General features: G+C 43.3%; 1 protein-coding gene across 1 annotated transcript in view; it reads left to right on the plus strand.

The window, feature by feature from the left end:
- TTLL11 (tubulin tyrosine ligase like 11) overlaps nucleotides 1-22,481 on the plus strand; it is a 62,994-nt gene that overhangs the window by 10,875 nt on the left and 29,638 nt on the right. Inside the window, exons 4-6 of the mRNA XM_018562067.1 lie at nucleotides 19,593-20,168; nucleotides 20,475-20,570; nucleotides 21,891-22,000. Coding sequence (XP_018417569.1) covers nucleotides 19,593-20,168; nucleotides 20,475-20,570; nucleotides 21,891-22,000 — 782 coding nt within the window. The remainder of the gene's footprint in view (nucleotides 1-19,592; nucleotides 20,169-20,474; nucleotides 20,571-21,890; nucleotides 22,001-22,481) is intronic.

Genomic DNA, 22,481 nt, shown 5'->3' on the forward strand with positions numbered 1-22,481 from the left:
TTTCTAATGAGCATACAGACAGCAGTAAAAACCTCACAGTGACCCGGAAGAAGAGGTGGGCACCCCTCGTCTGCACGTCTAACAAGAGCCAACTTTCTGTAATGTACATACGAAGCAGACCCAAAAAGGTGGGCACTCCTCGTCAGCACGAGCGTGGTAGCATTTCAACTACCCCTGTTGTACAGTAATAGCCTCCGTTTGTAAGTTGGATGTTTGTAACTCGGGGACTGCCTGTATATATCTGACTTCCAAAATAATTTCTGATGATCCAGAGACTTTTGTGTGGTGTGCAGGGCTTATTAGGGGTGATAAAAGTTGTCACAATCCAACGTTTGCAATCAGACCACCGATCCACTATTCCTACTGGGGAGATTTCTACTCCTTTGCTGTCCGTCTAACACTTTGGCTCTGGGACAGAAGCGAGGAGGAATGGGGACACAAGAAAGGAAATTTGACAAAGGTTCTAATCCTTCCCACACTGGAAACAAATAAGGATAAAGTTTGGGATGCAGCTGGGCTGATTCCACTATTCTGTTTTTGTCACAGTGAAATGTGTGCGATGGAGGATCCTGGAATGGAAATTATATACACTGTAAGGATATAATTGTGTGGCATCTTTTGAATGCTGACATTTTTTGCCATTGTGACTAGACTTAGGCTAGAGCACTCAGTTTGGTATTTATCTTCCATTTAAACATATGGAGGGGAATTTATCAAAACTGGAGCAGACAAAATCTGGAGCAGTTGCCCATAGCAACCAATCAGCTTCTCTCTTCAGTTTGTTCAGTTAAGATTTGAAAAAGAAACAGAGAAGCTGATTGGTTGATATGTACAGCTGCTCCAGATTTTGTCTGCTCCAGTTTTGATAAATTCCCCTCACGATATCTGGCTCCTCAGGGAGTGGACTGACTGGCTCCTGAATTCGGCATTGGTCTGTTCGTTGAAGTAAAAACAGTTATATAGCAGGTATAGGTACAGCAGCATGTAATTACACAGAAGTGCTGTAACAGAAGCAATACGTTGCGTATGTGGGAAGGGAAATTGTGCTAAAACAAAAACAGGCACTGACTTCATCCATAAGGCAGAGCAATGATGTGCATTACCCACAGCAACCAATCGCCTTTCAGTTTGCTGTAATTGCTGATTGATTGCTTCTAGTTATTGCATTTAGCTCTTATTTCTTAGTAAATGGGTAGCTTCATACAGATTTGTTTGCCATAGTCTGAAAACTGAGCTGCAACCTTCGATGAGGCTGCAGGTGGCAGCACAGACCCACAGATATTCCTATTGAGGTTTAGAATTATGAGCCGCACTGGCAACTGATAGTTAGCTGGTTAGTGACTTAACCAAAAATACCATGTGCCTATCATTGCTGTATCCGATTTAGTCACGCCTGTTTTGCTTGAATTGAAATTATCTAGAGATTGTTAGATATATATGTGAATTACTAAGATTTATTGTATTTTGTTGTTGTTGTGTTTTTTAACCTTGTTCCTGTGTATAATGTGTGATCTTATTTGTAAATGGGGGCACCCACATATTCGCATTACATAGGTAACATTTGCCATCTGATTAGTAGCTGCTGTAATTGTACTACTCACAACAGGCTCTTAGTGCAATCCACCAAAAACACAAACGTACATTCAGAATCTGCTTACTGAGAATACACCGTGGGTATTTGTGTGTCAGGCTTCCATCACAGATCCACAAAAAATTCCTTACTTTAGGATATTGGGTAGAGCCATGACAATCATTCTTTTATGCCCCTGTGGGCAAATGTACACCTAGAACCACCGTTTCTAGCCCAGATAGAGCCTAATACTATATTTGTGGTTCCTTTTAACCCCTCACCATAAGATATCTAGTTGTTCCATTGTATCGGTCATGTATAAGCCCTACTCCAAAGAAGCTGTGGTTTCCATACACTGCACTGATGATGGCCAACTAGCCTATAAAAGCTGTATGCAGTGTGCAAAAAATAAAGCCCACATTATTGTCATGTTTGGGGCAATTTAAAGCGTTATGAAGCTCAGCAAATAAGAGTGAGCTGTTTAGATTTATTTACCCGGTTGGGGACACTTGGCAACACTTTCTGATGTTTACCAAGTGCCCTAATTGTATCCCATGGAGATTTGGCCTTCTTGTAAAGAAGCATCGCTATAATTCTATAAAGAATGTACAGTCCTGCCCTATGGAGGTGGGGAAATGTGAAAAATTATAATAATTATCTCCTCTAGTTAGCTTCCAATCTTCATTTTTAAACTGTAATTACATATTTTATTATAAACTAATTGTAATTATTTCCATTGAGCGCAGTAATTACTGCTGTCTATTTATTTAATGATTTTTGGATCCTGGTGCTTCAGGGAGCAGAAACCTTCCCGAATCGCAGCCCTGTGAGGAGCGCAGTGCAGGCGCCGGCCTGTCAGTCGCGGACGGTCGATGGGAAACGTTTGGCAGCGCAGGGAAATTTGGGTTCCAAGCTGTGTCTGGGCATTTAATAAAGGATGTTAGTACGTAATTAGCTAGAAAATAAACATTTTTAATGAGGCCTGCGGTAGGTTTGATTTCAGCACATGGAGGCAGACTGGGGAGACGGCTGTCTGATAACATTCACCAACCTAAATTGTAAAATACCAGATGAGTGACAAGGTCAGTTCAAGGATATGTTCACGAACTGCAAAGATCTTCCACCGATAGGTCCTGTACAATACTCTCCTCATTCAGATTCTGGAAGAAGTCTCCACTGCCTGAGCTCTGCCTTCATTGGTGTCACGCTCTGGAGGTGGGGTTGTGACCACCAAGTAAGAGGACAGCAAGGGGTTTATATGTGACAGTGTATGAAATGTTCCTGTATTACCTGCAGTCTTATCTTATCACTGGCTTAAAGGAGAACTATGAGGTGAGTGCTTTTCACTCACCTCATCCGTGCAGGCCCCACCTCGCAACTTACGGGACTTAAAGGATCTGCTACTGAAGGCTTGGTACCAGATATCACTGCATAATATCCGATGTCTAGTGGAGTCCATACCATGTTAGGTCTCTTTTAGCAGCAAAAGGGGGACCTACTCAGTATTAGGCGAGTTGCTATAAATGTCATGGCTGGTGTGTATAACATGAATATATATATATATATATATAAGTATATCTGCTTTATTTGAGCCACCTAGACAAAACGCACATTTAACCCTTTCAGTGCATGGGTAGCCCCACTGCAAGGGTCCGTTCTGGCATTCTTCTTTTATGGAAATATATATGTTTTAAGTTATATTCATATATGCAGTGTGAGCTACTGGCCTCTGTTAGATACAACTATATTTAAACTCACTTCTAGGTGGAGTAAAACTGAATTAATTTTACTTACATTTGTGACACCATTGCTGTCATCACAGCTGGTGGCACATAAACTCTAAGAACTCTACTAAGCACTGTTTTCTTCTAAACACAGCTTAGTTTTTCAGCTGAATGTGTAATTTTACCATCATTCAAACTCAGTGAACTGCTATTTAATTTCCAGTATCACTGTAAAAGCATAATATAGAAGGTTCACATTTGAGTTTTATTTAATCTATTACAGCCAAGTGTGGCAAACAATTCATGTGGACTTCTAGTTGTGATTGCAGCCTCCTGTTACATGGTCTTGTACTATGAATTCTTCAATTTTTTTTGTTAAAAGCAGTATGTTGGTATTACCAGAACTCCAAATTATCATTGACTGGCCTGGCTTCCTACAGCTGTGCCAGGACTGAGAAAAAAACTAAAAAAGCTCTGTTTATTTCACAGCCTTAATGTAGTTAGAATAGACTGGAATGATGGTGCGATTCATTGTATTCCAGAACGTTTGCCCTTTAAGTGCTTGAGCGGCTAGGTGCAGGAGATTTAGTTGTCATCTGTGTTTGGGAGACGTACTGTAATATATGCTCCACATTACTCTATATTGCACGGTGACATTTCTGCAATGCAAGCAGATCCGTCGTCGCATTTCATCCGGCGCTGGGGACTGGCGGGACTTGGCTCAGAAACAGAGCAGCCATTTAGCACATATTGTCACTTCTGACACTCCTTACGGGATTAAAAACTGTCATTTTTCCAAAGAAGCAAAATAAACGCCATTTACCACGCTTCATTACCCATTAGCCATGTAATGTGTGCGGCGGCAGGAAAAGTAGCCAAGATGGGCTTGTTCACTATGTCTTTATTGCGTCCGACCATGTTCTCCAGAGAGGTGAAAGCGACAGACCGCAATCATAAATAGTCATCTGTAGGTTTCCTTTGTTGTGTCATGGCAGCTTCTTTCTGCAGGAATATCTTCATTTTCATTGCTGACAGTAGACAGGACTGTGCATGTGATGTAAATACTGAATACATGTGATTTGCTATTTATTTTATTAAAGAGGAACTCCTGATGTTACTCTGCATAGGGTAACATTTAAAACAAATTGCTAAACATTTTTTTCAATTGTAATACAGTATATGCAGTTACTTCAAATATTACTCCCATTACCCCCCTCCCCCAAACAGCTGATATTTTGCAACAGTGGGAGCGCCTTCATTGGCTGTTGGGATGAAAGAGGAGGTAGAGAGCAGAGGTGAGCGACAAAAGGTCCCAACAGCTGCTGTGACTTTTCACAAAGAGAACAGCCCTTTCTAGAGCTCTGTTCTATCTGGCAAGTCCCACACTACAGCCTGTCTTAGTCTTGACCTCTGTCAAACCCTGACTCACTGGGCTACTAGAAGGAATCTGATCACCATGGCAGTTGACCCCTTAGTCATAAAAGGTTTGGAACTCATGTCTGCAGCTTTGATCTATAGCATGGACAGGTTGTTGGAGGTTTCCTGTCTTATTTACTGCATGATTTTCCTGTCAGTTAACATGAAAATAGGCTATTGACCTGTGGAGGCTATTGGGCTGTGGAGCCTGCATGCTAAAAGTGCATGGCCTTTGACGGACAACTCCTCTTTGGGGCTGTTCTGGATACCCTAACCAAGGATAACAGAGGTGGCAAGAATACTCGACCTTCCTAACCAAAGAAACATAAGGCTCAGTCTGGGAAGACTCACCCCTCACTTGAGGCCAAGTAAATTCCCTTTGCTTACTCCATGACCTCTAACTCGAAGTCCACAAACCTTGGAAATCTACGTCCTTCAAACTTTCAGAGAAGTCTTCTTTAGCAGGAGGGTGTGCTCCCACTTTCAAAAATGGAGGGAGATCTATTAGTCTTTGCAAACACTTGGACAGCTTGAATCTCAGATGATTGGGTGTGAGAAATAGTGTTGTACCTTAAGCTGTTAACAGTCCCCAAGCCTAAGGGGCAATCTTCGATCTCAAGGCCCCAAATGTTTTCATTTGGGCCCAGAAATCCCAGCAGGTTGGCAGATCGACTTTCTGGCCTCCGTAGTTTCTGCATGTACCTATTTTTCTAGCGCACTATTGATTCCTATTCTTTGCTGTGGGTCCTCTGCACTTCCAGTTTGCGGTCCTGCCATTCGGCCTGTCTTCTGCACCTCCAATGTTTACCAAGGTGCTGGCCCCAGTAATAGCCTTACTGTATTCTCAAGGCATTCCCATTCTGGAATATCTAGATGATCTCCTGTTATGGGAACATTCAGCAAGAGTTCTAGCGGACACCATAGCCTTGACCATTCAAACTTTGCAGTTGGATCCCGAAACTTAAAAAAATAGTGCTGAAACCAGCCTTATTGCTTAAAATATCTGGGTCTAGTCCTAGACACAGTACAAGCCAGAGTTTTTTTTGTTTTTTTAGCAATTAATTTATTAGGTTTTGTCAACAAGAATAATAACAAAAATAATACAACATAGATACAGACATATAGAAAATAAAATCTTGCTATAATTGATTTTTTATTTTTTTGATTATATTGATTTTTTTTTGATTTTTTTATTTTTATACAAGAGGTTTTTTTTAATCTCCAGGACAAACTTGAAAATTTCCACTCCCAGACTCATAAGACAGGTCAGTGCTGTCATTGGAATGACCAATTCATCTACCACAAAAAAACAGGTTGTCCCTAGCTTGGTAGCTCGGGAACCTATCTCTAGAGTCAGGGAAGTCCTTTTTTCCTGTCTTCTGGAAGGTTCTCATGACAGATGCCAGCCTTTTTTCTGGAGAGGAGCCCTGTGAACCTTGTTGGTGCAGTGGACGATGATGTTGAAAGAATCTCCACTCCTGATCAATATTCTGGAACTTCAGGCAATATGATTGGCCCTGAAATTCTGGACCTTCCAGCTGGAGGGTCATCCCATCTGGATTTAGTCAGATAATGCCACGGTAGTGGTATACATGAACTGTCATGGATGATCCAGAAGTGTCACTGCAACAAGAGAGGTAGTGTAGATCCTGTACTCAGGAGAGCTTAACATTCCAGCCTTGTCCTCTATTTACAAAAGGTCTATCACTATATACTTTGCTGTGTGTGAGAATTTTCTAGGGAGAAAGCCTTTTGCCAGAGTTAAATCCTTGTCATCTTGTAGATTAGACTGGACCAGCATCTGGCTCTCAGCACCATCAAAGGTTAGGTCTCTGCTCTGCGATCTTGTCCCAGAGACTGTTGACTTCCAATTCAAAACCTTCTTGTTGAATCTATCAGACATTCCCTTTTTCTACTCTCACTCATAGACAGGGCCAGGAAGAGGAGAGACAGCTGCCCCGGGCACAGTGTTTTCATGAGGAAGGGGCGGGGCCTGCATGGCAAGCTTTTAAAGGACATTTCCACCTTTTGTAAGTGATTTTTGGTGGCAATGGGGAGGTCCTATAACACCCTAACTAAGGAGGGATATGGAGCTCAGCTGCGGAACCCCGTTCCGCGTTACACACCCAAGACCAAGGGTACTATGTAGCAATGTTTATCTCGCGACTAGTTCCTCTGCATCATTGCACCAATCTCCCTGAAGTAGGTATCATGGGTGCCCTGGTAATGTGCGTAGGTATAGAGGTTTAGTTCCCTTAGCTATGAGGATAGTGAGTAATGGGTATATAGCTAGCAGGTCCAGAAGGTGGTGTGGTAACAGAGGTTTGGTTACAAGCAGCAGCCTGAGCGAAATGCTATTGGTAGTTCGTTATACAGGTGAGTTAATGCACTGCTCCTGACAAGCGGACAGGGGTGTGCAACAGTGGAGGCAGTGTAAACAATCTGTCTGTTAACTTCACAATACAGTATTGTTCGTATTGTAATAGGAGTTCTGAGAGTTAGGTTATTCAGTACAAGTCTACAGTCTATGTTAATACAGCAAGCCCATACAATGATCTACCATCGGATGGCAGCAAAGAGCTATTCACAGTACTTGCAGTTGGTTGTGCAGGATGCAGCTCCTCCCACTCGGTCAGTGAGTGTTGGTGTGGATGAGGAGGCTGCCGTGAAGCTCCACGAAGTATGCCCGAGCTGAAGGGTGAGACAATAGCTGTCTGAGGAGAGGTAGTCCAAGTCGTCCACTGCTGTGCTGAGGAGCAAGAGACTGTCTGGCGTCCGCATCAGTTGCTGGAATGCCAGACAAGTGAAGGATCTCAGCTTAAGACGAGGATGGGCGCGGAGCGGCGTGACTTCAGCGACCCGGGGGGCGGAGCGAGCCATTACAGGTGCAGGGGGATGTACATGTGTGTGCATTCTTAGGAGTCACAGAGCTGTAGTTCATACTTTATTTTATAGATAATTTACAGGCCAGAGGCCTAGAAGTTCAAAATTCCCTCCACAATATCTTCAATCCATCTCTCTCAGAGGGTCAGGTTGTTATCTCTAAACTGCAATCAGCTGTTTTCCCCCTCCCCTCTCTGCTCTGTGGAGAGACAGCAGGATGAGTCAGTGTGTCTGTGTGAGTATTGGGACACAGAGAGAAGTCCTATAAAACAAAACATTTACTCTCTGCTGCCCCAAGTCCAGGTTCCCCAATGTCCCCCCTCCTCCCACCATTCTTCTCATTTACAGATATGACTGCTAGATCAGATAAAAAGATATGGGGGGAGGGGGGGTAATTGATCAAAATTGGAGTGAACAGAATCTGGAGCAGTTGCCCATGGCAACCAATCAGCTTCTCTCTTCAGTTCGTTTCGTTAAGATTTGAAAATGAGAGAGAGAAGCTTATTGGCTGCCATGCACAGCTGCTCCATTTTTCTCCTGCTCCAGTTTCGATAGATCCCCCCCACTGTGTGGCGTGACCGGGGATGTGCGGCGTCACTTGAAATTGTTTGGTGTCACCGCACATGTGCTCCCAGCACATCCCCGGTGATCCCGCACATCCCCGGTGACCCCGCACATCTCCGGTGACCCCGCACATCCCCGGTGACACTGGAAGCTGAACTGATCAGCTGCTGGGCTTTTACTCTTGCTATGGAGTACTCCATGGGAGCACTGCCAGCAGGCACTTTGCAGAACTGTGCTGGCAGATCTCATTATTAGTTGTAAACCAAATGTAAACACAGTGGGGGGGAATATATCAAAACTGTAGCAGACTGAATATGGAGCAGTTGCCCAAAGTAACCAATCCGCTTCTCTCTTCAGTTTGTTTAGTTAAGCTATGAAAATGAAAGAGAGAAGCTGATTGGTTGCCATGGGCAACTGCTCCAGTTTCTATCTGCTACAGTTTTGATAAATTCTTCTAAGTCTGTCCTAGCAAAGGTTTAAAGATCTCAGGGCTTGGGTAGTACATTTTATGGTAATGGACTTAAAAAAAAATGTCCCTCAGTCTGTCCCCTCATTGAACATTGGATGCTATTCTAAACAATAGCAGCTGCCTATTTCACCCTGAGTATAAATCTGTTCCAATTAAACAACTAGAAGGTTAAGAGATATTTGTAAAATTATTTTTAGGTATGCTGTGGGAACAACATAACAAAGAAAGTGGGATTTCTTCAAATATGACTGCAAAAGTGGAAATCCATCTTAAGGTAGGATCAGAAAAGGTGTTACGTCTCTGTGTATATTTTGTGTCTGGAAAATAATATAGAATGAAAGATTTTCATTTGGGTAAAAATGATCCTTTGCACTGAGTTTTATGTGTGTCTGTGAGAGTGTGTCTGTGAGAGTGTATTTCCACTTTTGCAGTCATATTTTTTTTTAAACCCTTACTATATGTTTATTATATGTTCCCATTCATACAGCGCACCTATTCCTCTTAAGCCACTCGCTACACACAAAGCAGAATTGCTTTCCTCAGGGACCCCCAAGTCCGCGTTAGTCCTCTTGGGAACAAATTGCCACCCTTTTCTGTCAAGGAAAACTCCACTAGATCTGCAAGTACCTCTTGGGCTCTTTGGCATCAGGCTACTGTGTCTCAGATTTACATGGTTGCCACCTGGTCTTCTGTTAACATGTTCTACATGTTTTACCAGGTGGATGGTAAGGTCTCATCTGATTGTAGCTTTGGGGGTAATGTCCTTCAGGGGGCTCTTAAAGCTGCAGACTGTCCCAGGTTCTTTGTTGTTTTTCTTGGCCCTCTTAAGGTGCCCATACACTGCTCGATTCTCGTACGAGAATCGCGGGAAATCCCGCGATCGTACAAGAATCGAGCAGTGTGAACGGAGACGTGCGACCGTTTCTACTGTACGGTCGCACGTCTTCCGTCGAACCAGCATGTTCGAAAACCAGCCGGGAATCGTACGATTCTCGACTGGTTAGAACGGTGCTCGGAAGACAAATGCAGAACGGGCTTGTGTGCGCACGCGCACACTGCCCGTTCAGCATTGCGGTCAACGGAAGCCCGCCCCTCAGGGGGGCGGGCTTGCGATGATCGAGAGTGCGATCTGCCTGTCCAAGATAGGCAGATCGTACGTTTTTTAAATCCCTGTACAACCATCGCAAGACTAAGGTCTTGCGATGGTTGTAGAGTGTATGGCCACCTTTTAGCATTTGTTGTGTTGCATACCCCTCAGTTGGCGTGCGTTTGGACTTTCTGACCGTATATGACTTCCGGTGTCCCTCAATAGATGAGAAAGCAAAGAGAATTTTTCTATTCACTGTAAAATCCTTTCCTTGGAGTTCGCTGAGGTATACGGTTCCCACCACTCTGTGTTATAATCATACTACTGCTTTGCCACAAAACTGAGGTATACTGGAAATAGATGGGGTTATTCTGGGTTGGCCTACATTTTTTAAAAATTTAATGTCCAATCCTCCTGTAGGTGGCAGTATAACCTGAAAGTATATGACTTCCTGTTAGTGATGGGCTCGGGCTTGTTCGCAGCTCCACGTGCCGAGCCCACCAGGAAGCTGACAGCGCCGCAGCACCAATCACAGGTACTAAGACATTATCCCGGTCCCCAGCTGCAGAGATCGGGAAATGTCTCCGTGTCTGTGATTGTCAGCTTCCTGGCGGGCTCGGCACGTGGCGCTGCGAACACGCCCGAGCCCATCACTACTTCCTGTGTCTCTTCAGTGGACTCCAAGTGAAGGATTTTACAATAAATTCAATTTACAGACCTTCAGTTCGGGGAAGTTGCAATACTTCTTTATAGGTTTCCATGTCTGTTGCATAACTAGGGAGGATATAACCTGCTGTACACAAGCATTTCACATACTGGGCAGGTATTTTGGACATAATGAACCTGTATATTGGACCCATGCTGGAGAGAGAATAATGAAAAAAAATATTGGACATACTGGGCCAATATTTTGGGCATTTCAGACCTGTGAATTGAACCCACATGATGTAAAAATTAGAATGCTGTTGTCGGTGTCTGAAGAGCTTATCTTGATGCCAAAAACAGCTGATCAGATTTTCCTTTCTTAAGCTGAACATACATGTAAAGATTTCTCTCGACTTTTTTTTCCACCATGCTCCTTCGACTTTCCAATTGAAGTTTGTCAGGCCAAGTGGTGTTGGTAGGACCACCCAGAGCTTGAATTTCAGTTGATTCCCCGGAACTGACTAAAAATTGAATCATGTATGGTCAGCTTTACTCATTGTTTCTAGGGCATTTTGGGAGGTTGCAAATAAGAATTTGTTTTCCGGTTCTCCTTTCAGAAATGAGGTGTCATGTGTTTATTGACCATTTGGAAACATTTTAGTGCAAACAGATCATTTCGTCTCTACCTGTGACCGGAACTGACCACATGGAATAACAAGTCCAGGAATTAGGGACTCTTTTTCACATTGGACTATTTATGAGATAAAACTCCAGCACTGTAGGCAATATTACTTTTAGATGTACACTGTTCCTGTCTTGTGTAGTTAATGATCCTGACTGCCATTACTGGAGAGTCTTGTTGGGCGACAGCCGTGAAACCTCTGCAGTGCTCTCTTCTTCTGAAGCAACTAAAGAGAAGCATGTGTATTTGTTTGAAGTAAAATGAAGATGAAGCATGGATGGCATTTTCAGCGCTGCGGTGAAAATATGTTCCCTCTCTCCATCCATTTTTCATGCTGCCTCCTAGCAGGCCGGGAGAGGAACTTCTGACATATTATAAATGAAGATTCTTCTGTTTCCTCCCAATTCCCAGGGCTCATCTGCTGCTCCGTCCAAAACTTCCTTTTACCTGCTCTGAGCTTCTCTCCTCGCTTTTTCTAACTTATATAAAGTTTAATGAGCCACTCTCTTCATGGTGACACAGGCAGAATGAAGAAAGTGCAGGTTATTTTGCAGATGTTTTATTCTTTTTGCTCTTTATCTTTCTATCCTTTTAAACAGTGCTTCCATTTCCCCATCTTCATTGCATTTTTAGTTGTACTTTTCCCTGGTTATTACACAAAATTAGAAGAGGCAGATCGAAAACAGAATAAAATAAGTGTTTCATTTGCTTCCCACTGACCACAGAGTGAGATGGAGACAAGCGATATTAAATCAGCAGTAGGAAACAATCTGTACTGACGGTCATGTGGTCAAACAGACCAATAATCGTAGAGCAGGACTGCGGATCGGCAGAGGATCATCTAGTAAAAGGGCTAATAGAAGAAGATAGAAGCTCATTTGATGTCAGTCATGTAGGAAAACGCGGCGATAAAAGAAGAGCAGCGCTGTGCTGCAGATCCATCTTCCACAATGAAGTTAGAATAAAAATGGAGGTAGATGAAGCCCTGTGCACACTCCCCTACAGGTAAATAAATGCTGGATGTGGATCAACTGTAATATGTGTCAGCATTTAGTGTCAGCATGTGTCAGCATATTAAGCGTCCACTCAAAGCTGATATTTCAATTTTAGGTGGACTGGAGTGTTATGAGTTATCCACCAACTTTTTCTGTCTCTATTCTCCATAATGTAACTTAAATTATTCCTTCAGTCATATAATGGCTTTAGAAGGGGTGCAGAGCTCAAGCACCCTCAGGGCTTGTTCACACCATGTCCGGAGCAGATCTGCCAACGCAGTGCATTTTTGCTGCGTTTTTACTGTGATTTTGCCGCAGAGTTTTTTGGGTTTTTTTTAGCCTAAATTGGGCTTTCAGGTGCAGTACAGTGCATTACAGTTTGTTTGATGGCATTTGTATGCATTTTTGATGTGTTTCCATGTGTTTCAGTGCATTCGAGACCAGAGAAAATGATACAAGCAGTACAGGTATTCCTCACTTAACGACCGAATTCCGTTCCTACGACCAGGTCGTTAAACGGATTGGTCGTTACTGTACTGCATTAGTACAGTACTGTATAGCATTGCCGATGTACAGTACCGAACAGTGTACTGTACATCGGGCAATGGAAATACTTACCGGGACCCGCAGTGAAGATCGGAGGACGTCACTTCCGCCGGCGACACGGCGCACTGACGCGCAAGGTCGGAGGTCGATCGGCGGTCCGTCGTAAGTGCGCGTGGTCGCAAAACAGGTAAGTCGGTAAGCGAGGAACATCTGTGTTTTTTTTTTTGTGTGCACTGGAACAGACTGCGCTGGTGTGAACAGAGCCCAGAAATACCATAGGAATACATTGGGATTCTTTTTTGGTCTGGGAACACACCGTTCTGGTCTGGACATGCTGTGAACAAACCCTTAAAACCCAGGACTCAAAACTTCAAGTGGATCTGAAACCAGAACTTTTATTTATTTAAGCTTTGGATAGAGTAATGGAGTTCTAACCCTGTCAGCTTTTTTGTCATCTGTGTCACATCTTGGAGATTTCCCTTCGCTTTCTGTCCAAAAGCCACAACAGGAATTGAGAGGAAATCCCTCCAAAAAGAAGGAAATCCCTGGAGGTCAGCAGTGCCCCAATTGGAAGATTTCCCTTCTATTCCTGTTCTGATGACAACCCAAAATGTGGGATTTTCTTTTACTTTCAGTAATTACGGTCACCAGGATAAATAGAGGAGGTGAACCTTCCTAACCAGGACACAGACAGCAAAACATAAACCTGACAGGTGTTCTAATTCTTCTCCACTCAATCCAAAGCTAAAAAAAAGCAGTTTTGGCTTTAGCTGTAAAATAAAACAGTCGCCTCCAGGTCAGCTATATGCATTGCAGGGTTTTTATGTAGAGGAAATCCTTACCTGCCTCTGTTCTGTAGATATTGAAATAGTCCTTTTCAGTGCAGCTGCTGAAATCTTTCCAAATGAGTGCCAAGGGTCTGCCTGCATTTTCCATGCAGCAAGGTACCTATAATTAATAATCAAATCTGTAATTTAAAGATTATGTCCACAAACTGGTACTGTTGCAATCAAGAAAACCATCTAAATTCTTTTGGCAGTTACAGAAAATCATAGCTTGGCAGAGTGGAAGCTTTTATTAAAATCAAAGAATGGCTTGTTTGGGAATTATATGCCAGTTTTGTTATTGAACAGCAAGTGTGTACTTTATACTTCCGTCAACCAGTCATTCCATACCCGCCGGGACCTGGTAGATAAGGTGCCATGTATACTTGCATTGTATTTTCCTCCAGAATTGTAATGTAAACTAAGCAGCTGTACTCTCATCTCTGATGATTGGCATTAAACTGCAGTGTCTGCATCTGAAGGTCATTGGCTGGGACAGTGACCAGGGATGTGGACGGAATAATTACCTCCGGACAGATGTGGCCTTGTCCTCACAAGCTGCTCATGTTGGGCTGCTTCCTGGTCAGCAGATGCCACTTCACATCCAATCATGTCACCAGTTCATAATGCCGCCAGTGTGGCCACACATGAAGCAGAGACTCTCATCCTGAGTGTCGGCTACATTCAGTCATGTCAATTCCATCACCTCTGAGGTTTTAGGTGAAGAGCAAAAGCTTTCCTGGCTTGTCCTGCCACCTCCCACCATCTGTTCATCTGTAGTTCCATGGCCGAATCACTACAATGCCACTGTGTCCTGTGTAATCTACATTTCCTGTGTGTAGCACAATTACTCTGTCTTGGGAGGGGGAGGATAATGTTAGCATGGTGGTGTCTTTTGCCTGATTATAGATGGATGGAAGAATGGATGGGAATTGTCATGTTCTGCTTTCCCTGAGCTCTGTGTCTGGTATGCTGATGATTCTGGATTTAATCGGCGGATTATATTTGCTGTATCACAGGCCCCAGGATGATGACTGGAGGAGAGGGAAGAGCTCAGGGAAGTGTCTGCATCATGTGTAATGGTGCAGGTTAGACAGCAAAAGGATCAGTCTTACAGCGGACCTTTACACTCAAAAATCAAATTCTACCCATGCACCCCTCTATGTATGATGATTAATAATAACATAGACATGTCATGTGTAAAATGCTGTGATTGTGAAGTACTTACACTTGCAGAGCATTCACTTCCTGCTTTGAAAGGGCAAAATGACTTCAGTTTGCCAAAGTAATGCATACTGGGATTGCTTTGTCATCAGCAGAGCATTGCTGGGAAATCTCATCTCGGGGAAAGTCATTTTCCTCCCCTGAAATGATGTGCATGGTCACATGTCCTAGTCACGTGTCTAGTCACACGTGCCAGAAATCCAGGAAGTAAAAGGAGAGCTAGTAATCTGCCCTTAGTAAACATGGCCACTGCCAGAAGACTGGGGAAGAAAAGAGAAATAGGGTATGCAAAGAATACAAAGCCAGCAATTATCGAGAAGTATGTGTTTGTAGATTGTCATTACTAAACATTTCTAAAGGTGTGTTAGTTGTTATTTTAAAGATATGGGTAATGGTCCGCTTTAAATAGCTCTGAGCAGCACAGCTATTTCCTCCAGTTTGTAAAAGTGGCAGCCATCTTTTTAACTTAGTTGTACATTGAAAAGTTGACTAGTATAATTGATGTAAACTGCGATATGTTACACCTCATCACTGGACACATCTATCCTACATCCAGAGACAATTATCTGTTCCAAAGTGCATGTGATCTTATCATATACGATTACATGTGGACTGCCGCTTACAGATACGTCGCTGTCACCTGATCATTAACTGCTGCAGGAATCCCAAATGTTCAAGTGTGTGAACGTGGCTTTAGGCCTTATGCACTCGGGCCATCTGAGTTAAACACAGGAGAAGTTATTTGGCAAGTAAAAACAACTTTAATGTTCCCAGATCACTTTTTCCTGGGTTTAGATGTTCCTGGGTTTAGTCATGTTTAGGCACGTTTAGCTGTAAAAAAAAAGCTAAACGTTCCCGGGATGTTGAAATATCTTATTTGTGTAAACGTAGCTTGACTGAATGCACCTAGATGCTGCTAAACGTCTGGGTGTAACTTCAGACATAGCACAGCAGTACATGCTTCCAAGTGCCTTTAGAAATTAGCTCCAAATGCACGTAGACTCAAGTATTTTCATTGCTGTGTGCATGAGGCCTTATTGTTCAAAGCAGGAACCTTGGCACTGGTAGTTTTCATCCAGAAGCCCTCAGCACTGAGAGCGGTAGGCTAAGCCCTGCTCAAACTAACACACCCTATGTAACCCTTTTTTTGCTTGCTTGCTTGCTTGCTACTCCTGCGTCCTTTAACCACTTGCCGTCCGCCCGTTGTAAAAAAACGGACGGACGGCACTGCAGCATTGGCGGGTTGCCATCGCCAGGCAGCATTTTTTTTCTGTTTGCGCGCGCCCCCGAGCGGGTACGCACGGGCAGAAAAGACCCGTTACCGGGTGTTTCACATATAGGCGATCAGCAGCTCCATAGCCCGCCGATCGTCTATATGTGCTCGTTTCATAAGCACCCCGCGCGGCCGCCGGGTTTTTTTTTTTCCCCCCTGACCCCTCACCTTGAATCCCGGGATCCGCTGCCCCATCAGCTGGTTAAACCAGAATCTACTGTACCAGTGAAATGTAGTGCCTGATCACCCTGTGAACTCCCAGGAATGTTGCATGTGATCATGCATGCCTTATACAAAGGCAGTAATGCATACGTGATCACTGAAACACTTCCTGTTCTTGTTAAAAAAGGTTAAAGTATATATAAACCTTACAAATTAACTTCTCTTATTTACTCCCTTTTGACCTGCTACAAATACCTTCTGAAAGGGTTTTTCTATCCGTTTGAAAAGTGCAGAAAATACCTGTTGATTCTGCAAGAAATCTAGTGAGTATGTAATTTTTTTAGGTCACTGCCTCTGAGTTGAAATCTCAAACAGTGTTACCAACCCTGTCTAGTTCACAACTGTACACTACAAAACATATTGTCCATATATTCTGGAGATTAGGAGAGGGGATGTGTTCTGTAGTCCATATCGGGAGACCACACCGCTCTACTCTTCCATAGATACAGTATAGGGATGTCCCGATGCCACTTTTTCAGGCCCAAGTACAATTACATCCCCTCATGTACTACAGTATATACTGCTAATACAGTGCAGGCAATATATATAATAGAACCACCCCCCGCTCCTCCCCCTCCAAATCTGCCCTCACTCACTGTGCCTGAGAGAGCAGGGACAAGTCAGCGGCAGCGCTGGTCCAGTGGGAGGAGCTCCAGGTGGGTCCTAATTTAGCTGGCTTAGAGGTGCCTGCCAGCTAAATTAGAACCCCACCTGGAGCTCCTCTCGCCGGACCAGCGCTGCCGCTGACTCGTCCCTGCTCCTGACTGGCCGCTGGGGGTTTTTTTTTTCTTACTTACCTCGCCGAGCGTCACGTCACTGCTGCTCCGGTGGGCGGTGCTCCGAGCAGGGTCATCTGGCAGTCTCCGGCCACCTAAAGGTAGGACCCCCACCTGGAGCTCCGCCCACCGGAGCAGCAATGACGCAACGTTCGGCGAGGTAAGTAAGAGAAAAAAACCCATAGCGCAAGCTTCGGCGCTAGGCATCGGGTCATTTTGACAAGTACAAGTACTTGTCAAAATGCCCTGTATCGGGCCCGATTCCGATGCTAGCATCGGTATCGGGACATCCCTAATACAGTACAATGAGTGAATGTCAACACATTTAGGACAAGAGGTTTGTTACTTGCAGGATCAGCAGGGGAAAATAAAGAAAAAAAGCCTGAAAGAAAGAAAGCTAATGCAGCTACCACATCGAAGGACTGGTAAGCTGCAATATGTAGAATTTTGGGGTTTTGCTACACTTTAACCACAACCAGATCGGCCAAAGTGGTTAACAGGTCCAGGAGAGAGCAGGAACCCAAAAGGATTTTACTATTTATCCGTCCAGAGTTCAGGGTGGTGAAGGCCTGCTGATTGTATGGTGCACTCTACACTTTGCCTTTATTGAGTAGGTCTGGCAGAAGTGAAGTGTATGGGGAATTTGTTACCCAGGAGATTACAAGCATTTTACTAGTGTGTGTAGTTTGAGGAATCATGTACTGCTGGAAAATAGGTGATGGAGATTTATGGAAATATGTGTTCCGTCTTGGTGTTAGGATAGTGAAATGGGAGATTTTTAGACAGAGCTGTAGGGGGAGCTCCAGAGCTTTATAAGGCAGATGATGAACAGTTGTCTGGTTCACATTTGGAGATGGCTCGCGCGGTGAGAAAGAAGCTGCAATCGAAAAGGCTTCACAAGGTGCATGTGTAAGAATCTCACTTACATTTCTGGAGATGAGATGTGTCTGACCTCTCTGAGTCATCACTGATCTCTCTATTCACTCTGAATTGGGATAATTCTGCATAAAAAGCTGAATTGTCCACTTATCAGCCAGTAAATGTACAATGGCAGCATCATTGTCTGTCTTTAGCAGATTGGAATCCGGGGAATGGAGTTCTTAAGAGATTGCTTCCTTGGAGAGTTTGAGAAGGTTCTAATTGGATAACGGAGTCATGACAGCGACTGTCATATCCACCCTTGTGCTTTGTTTTCATCTCCAGTGACTGTGCCATTGGAATCTCCTATGCTTCTCGACTCGTTCTAGTGTGAGTAATATGGGGCAAATGTCGTTCGCACAGTTATATGCTGAGCAAACACATTATAAATCAGCCCCTTTGTCTCAAATGGAGCGCCGCCAATCATCTTTTAAATTTTAATTTTCTACACTGTGTAAACAAAATGAAAGATAACAGCTAATTTGCTGCTATGGGCAACCACACCATTTGAGATAAAACTCCAAGATATTTTAAAAATAACGCCAATGACTGTACTACGCTGTCTAAACCAGTGACCACCACGTCCCTGCAGCTTGTGAAGTCAGAACTGATCCCCGTTTAGGGTCTGTGACACTAACCTAGCAACTAACTTGAGACAACTAGCATCTCTGTAGCTTAATCTTCCTATTATGAATGCTAAAAATTTCACATCATCCCCAGTAGTGTCCTTAGATTTATTTATGAAGCTCTCCCGCAGAGCTTATACTGACAGCATGCCCGCGAAACCCTTCTTTTTGGCCAACCCAATACTGGAAACATCTGTTGTACAATCGTGTATGTTTTGTAGAATACAGCTGGGCACACCACTAACTGAAGCAAGCAGCCAGGAGGGAGGTGCTCCCCTTCCCTGGCCTACCTGCTTTCTGCAGAGCCGCAATGTGGAATTCTTTGGCGAAATGGCGTGAGGACATTTTCTGGTGTGATGAAGGTTTTTGTAAAAGAGCAGAGGAGCAAAGTGAGGATTTTTTTGCAGTTTCAAAGGGTGCATAGGTCAGCATCTTTTGGTGATGGAAACCACTCTAACGCTGGCCATGCACTATATGAATTTCAGCCGATCCTTGATGGGTGCTGTCGGCTTCCCTTGATCAGCTGATTGAGGGAGCCGGTCGGAAAATCTTCCAATGAGCTGCCGGCTCCGTTTGGGTGTTCTGACAGCAGCTGGCGGCTGCCGTCAGCATACAGTGCAAACAGTGGGAGATTCCTTGATCAACCCTCTTACACATTGATGGAAGAATCCTATATTTTCTTTGTATAGCCTGCAGGTTGAACAACGAAAACATTATAGTGTATGGCCAGCTTAACAGAAGGTGGCCCTGTATACAAGGAACCAGCATCATGATTTAGGTTTCATTTTTCTTTTGCAATTTTTTTTGGTTTCTTTAAGTTTTCACATGCAGTTACTTCTGGAAATGTGAGTTTGGTGTGCACATTGAGCAGTTTACACCACAGATGGTCTATAAATAACCCTTCCGACTACTATAAGCAGTTTGTAAACCTTTTTTTAAAATATTTTATTAATAAAGAGCAAGAGAAACCATTACAAAAATCAACAAATGTCAATACATCTATGGGTATATCTAGATGACCTACCATCATCCGTAAACCTTTTTTAATTAATTATTTTCTAAAACAGAATGTCAATAAGTATATTCAGTCTTCTGTACTGTATTCAATATTCAAGTTCTACTTGTACTAATCAGTGTTTTTATTGCAGGTCCGCATGGCAAAGGAAAGTGACCCATCATGGAAGCCCACCTTCATTGTGAAGCCAGATGGTGGGTGTCAGGGAGATGGAATCTACCTCATTAAGGACCCTAGCGAAGTTCGGATCATGGGCAGTGTCCAGAACCGGCCATCTGTGGTCCAAGAGTATATCAGCAAGCCTCTCCTGATAGACAAGTTGAAGTTTGATATGAGGCTCTATGTCCTCCTCAAATCATTAGAGCCACTGGAAATCTACATTGCCAAAGATGGACTGTCTCGGTTCTGCACCGAGTCCTACCAGGAGCCCAACCACAAAAATCTTCACCGTGTCTATATGCATCTGACCAACTACTCACTCAACATCCACAGTGCAAACTTCATCCATTCGGACAGTGTCCACACTGGGAGCAAGAGGACCTTCTCGAGCATTCTCTATAGACTCTCTGCTAAAGGTGTGGATGTCAAGAAAGTGTGGTCTGATATAATTTCTCTGGTCATTAAGACCATCATGGCTCTGGTGCCTGAACTCAAAGTCTATTTCCAGGTCGACATACCTGCATCTAAACCAGGACCAACATGCTTCCAGGTCAGTTGCTATTCCTTGAGCACACACATCATACGACCGACGATCATAGGTGTGTTTTAGCTGGTTGGGGACATCTACCACTCCAAGTCTGTTCCGGTTATAGAACTTTACTAATAAGGCATATTCATACATCTTCTGAACCTCTGTGTTACAATGCCCTGTTTTTCCCGATAAGTCCCACTTTCTGTTCACTAAATGTTCACTGTTACAGGATGCATGTGGAGTAAATTCAGACGCTGTCCTTCATACATCTGCCCGGCTATTATTTCTAATGTGTGATTATGCCTCTTTCCACCCTTCCCACAGATTTTAGGATTTGACATCCTTCTGATGAAGAACCTAAAGCCAATTCTTCTAGAGGTGAACGCAAATCCCAGCATGAAGATTGAACATGAACAAGAGGTGGGAAGCTGATTGATGACTAGTGTGATGTAGTCCATACTATATGGCCCAATGCATGTGGACACCCAAACAATTGACTGTGTTCAGATGCTTCAAGCCAGGACCATAAAAACATTGTTTGACTAGTTTGATCTACAGGAACTCAAGTGACCTGCACAGAGCCCTGACATCAACCCTACTGAACACTTTCATAATGAATTGAAACATTAGGTCTTCTTGTCTCATATAGGTTTCTGACCTCCCAAATGCTATTTTGGCTGAATGGGCACAAATTCCCACATACACACTCCATAATGTTATGGAAAGCCTTCCCAGAGTGTAGGTTGGTATAGCTGCAAAGTGGGGGCTATCTTCATATTAACACTCATGGTTTTCAAATTGGATGTCAACAAAGCTCATATACTGTAGATGGGATGGTCAGATGTCCACAAACCTTTACCCACATAGAGGTCAAAACTGGAGCAGACAAAATCTGAAGCAGCTGTGCAAGGCAACCAATCAGCTTCTTTCTTTCATTTTGTAATCTTAACTGAAAAAAAGAGAGAAGCTGATTGGTTGCACTGAGCAACTGCTCCAGATTTTGTCTCTCTTAGCCCCGAGCAACTGCTCCAGCTTTGATAAATCACCCTCACAGTGCTTGTTGTTGGTGGAATAGCACAGATACACAGAAATTAATTCCTAATCAACTGACATGGAACAGACTTCCAGCAGAGGTAGTGATCCTGCTAACAGTAACAGAATTGAAACATGCTTGCGAGAAACATAGATCTATGCTCAGACAAAAAGGGGGGAAAAAAGCTTTCAAAAAGGTGACTCAATGGAACACTTGTTTTTTTGCCGTCATATTATAAAGACAGCCTCAAATATTAATACCAACTGTATGTGAAAATACACTTCTTTCTTATTGGGTAACTGGATTAAATTGCTATTTTTATGCCTGGAATGCAGCTTTAAAATTGTTATGTGACAAAGTCTGTAGTTTTCACCATTATCAATTAAAGAGAAACTATTGCTGCTTTTTCTTTTCAGGTAAACCCGCATTGAACAACTGCCTACTAATTATCTGTGTTTATTTACATTCATTTGCGGTTTCTCAAGAAGTTTCTCAAGTGGAAACACTTAGATATTCCTTAACATCATTAAAACTGTAATATTAATAACTGTGATTTATCTGAAAAATAGCTTGTGGGCCTGTTTGAATAACGCAACCAAACACTGACGTTGGTGTTAATAAATTGCTTCTAATTAAATATGCTAATCTGTGAGCGATGTATTTACAGCATTTTCTATAACATAATGCCTTTTGTCTGGGTGTTGCAGCTTCTTCCCGGCATCTTCGAGAATGTGCCGAGCTTGGTGGATGAGGAGGTGAAAACTGCGGTAATCAGGGACACACTGCGTCTGTTGGACCCACGGCAGAAGAGGAGCCAGTGAGTGTTAATGGAGCTTGATAATATATGATATATTTTATTACATGTTATAGCTGCTGTGATTATCATGCTTGTGGTGTGAATGGCAGCTGTGGTGCACTCATAAGAGGAGGGGACTTCATTGTGGTGGCACGGAGTGTGCAGAATGACAGGGTGTGAAGTGTTGCCACCCTCCATGTAGCACAGCAGTGGTTGTGGAATCAAAATAGGATGTGCATCGCCTTACAGGTCAAATATTTATATTTTCACCTGCTTATATTGCTATTTGACTGGATGTATTACCTAAAAATGTTAGAGACTAAATACATTTCTTCATTAGCAGAGTTCTAGCTGGCCTCTACGTTTTAGAGGTTACTGTGGTAAGATGTCAGTGGCCAGATGGTATGACACTGATTTTTTCTTTTTTTATGATATACAACATGCAAGATATACACTTCAGTATTGTGCCACATCATAAGGACACCTAGCGAGTAGATCCAGT

Source organism: Nanorana parkeri, unplaced genomic scaffold (assembly GCF_000935625.1).
Source record: "Nanorana parkeri isolate BGI_ZX_2015 unplaced genomic scaffold, ASM93562v1 scaffold559, whole genome shotgun sequence".
Taxonomy (NCBI): Eukaryota; Metazoa; Chordata; class Amphibia; order Anura; family Dicroglossidae; genus Nanorana; species Nanorana parkeri.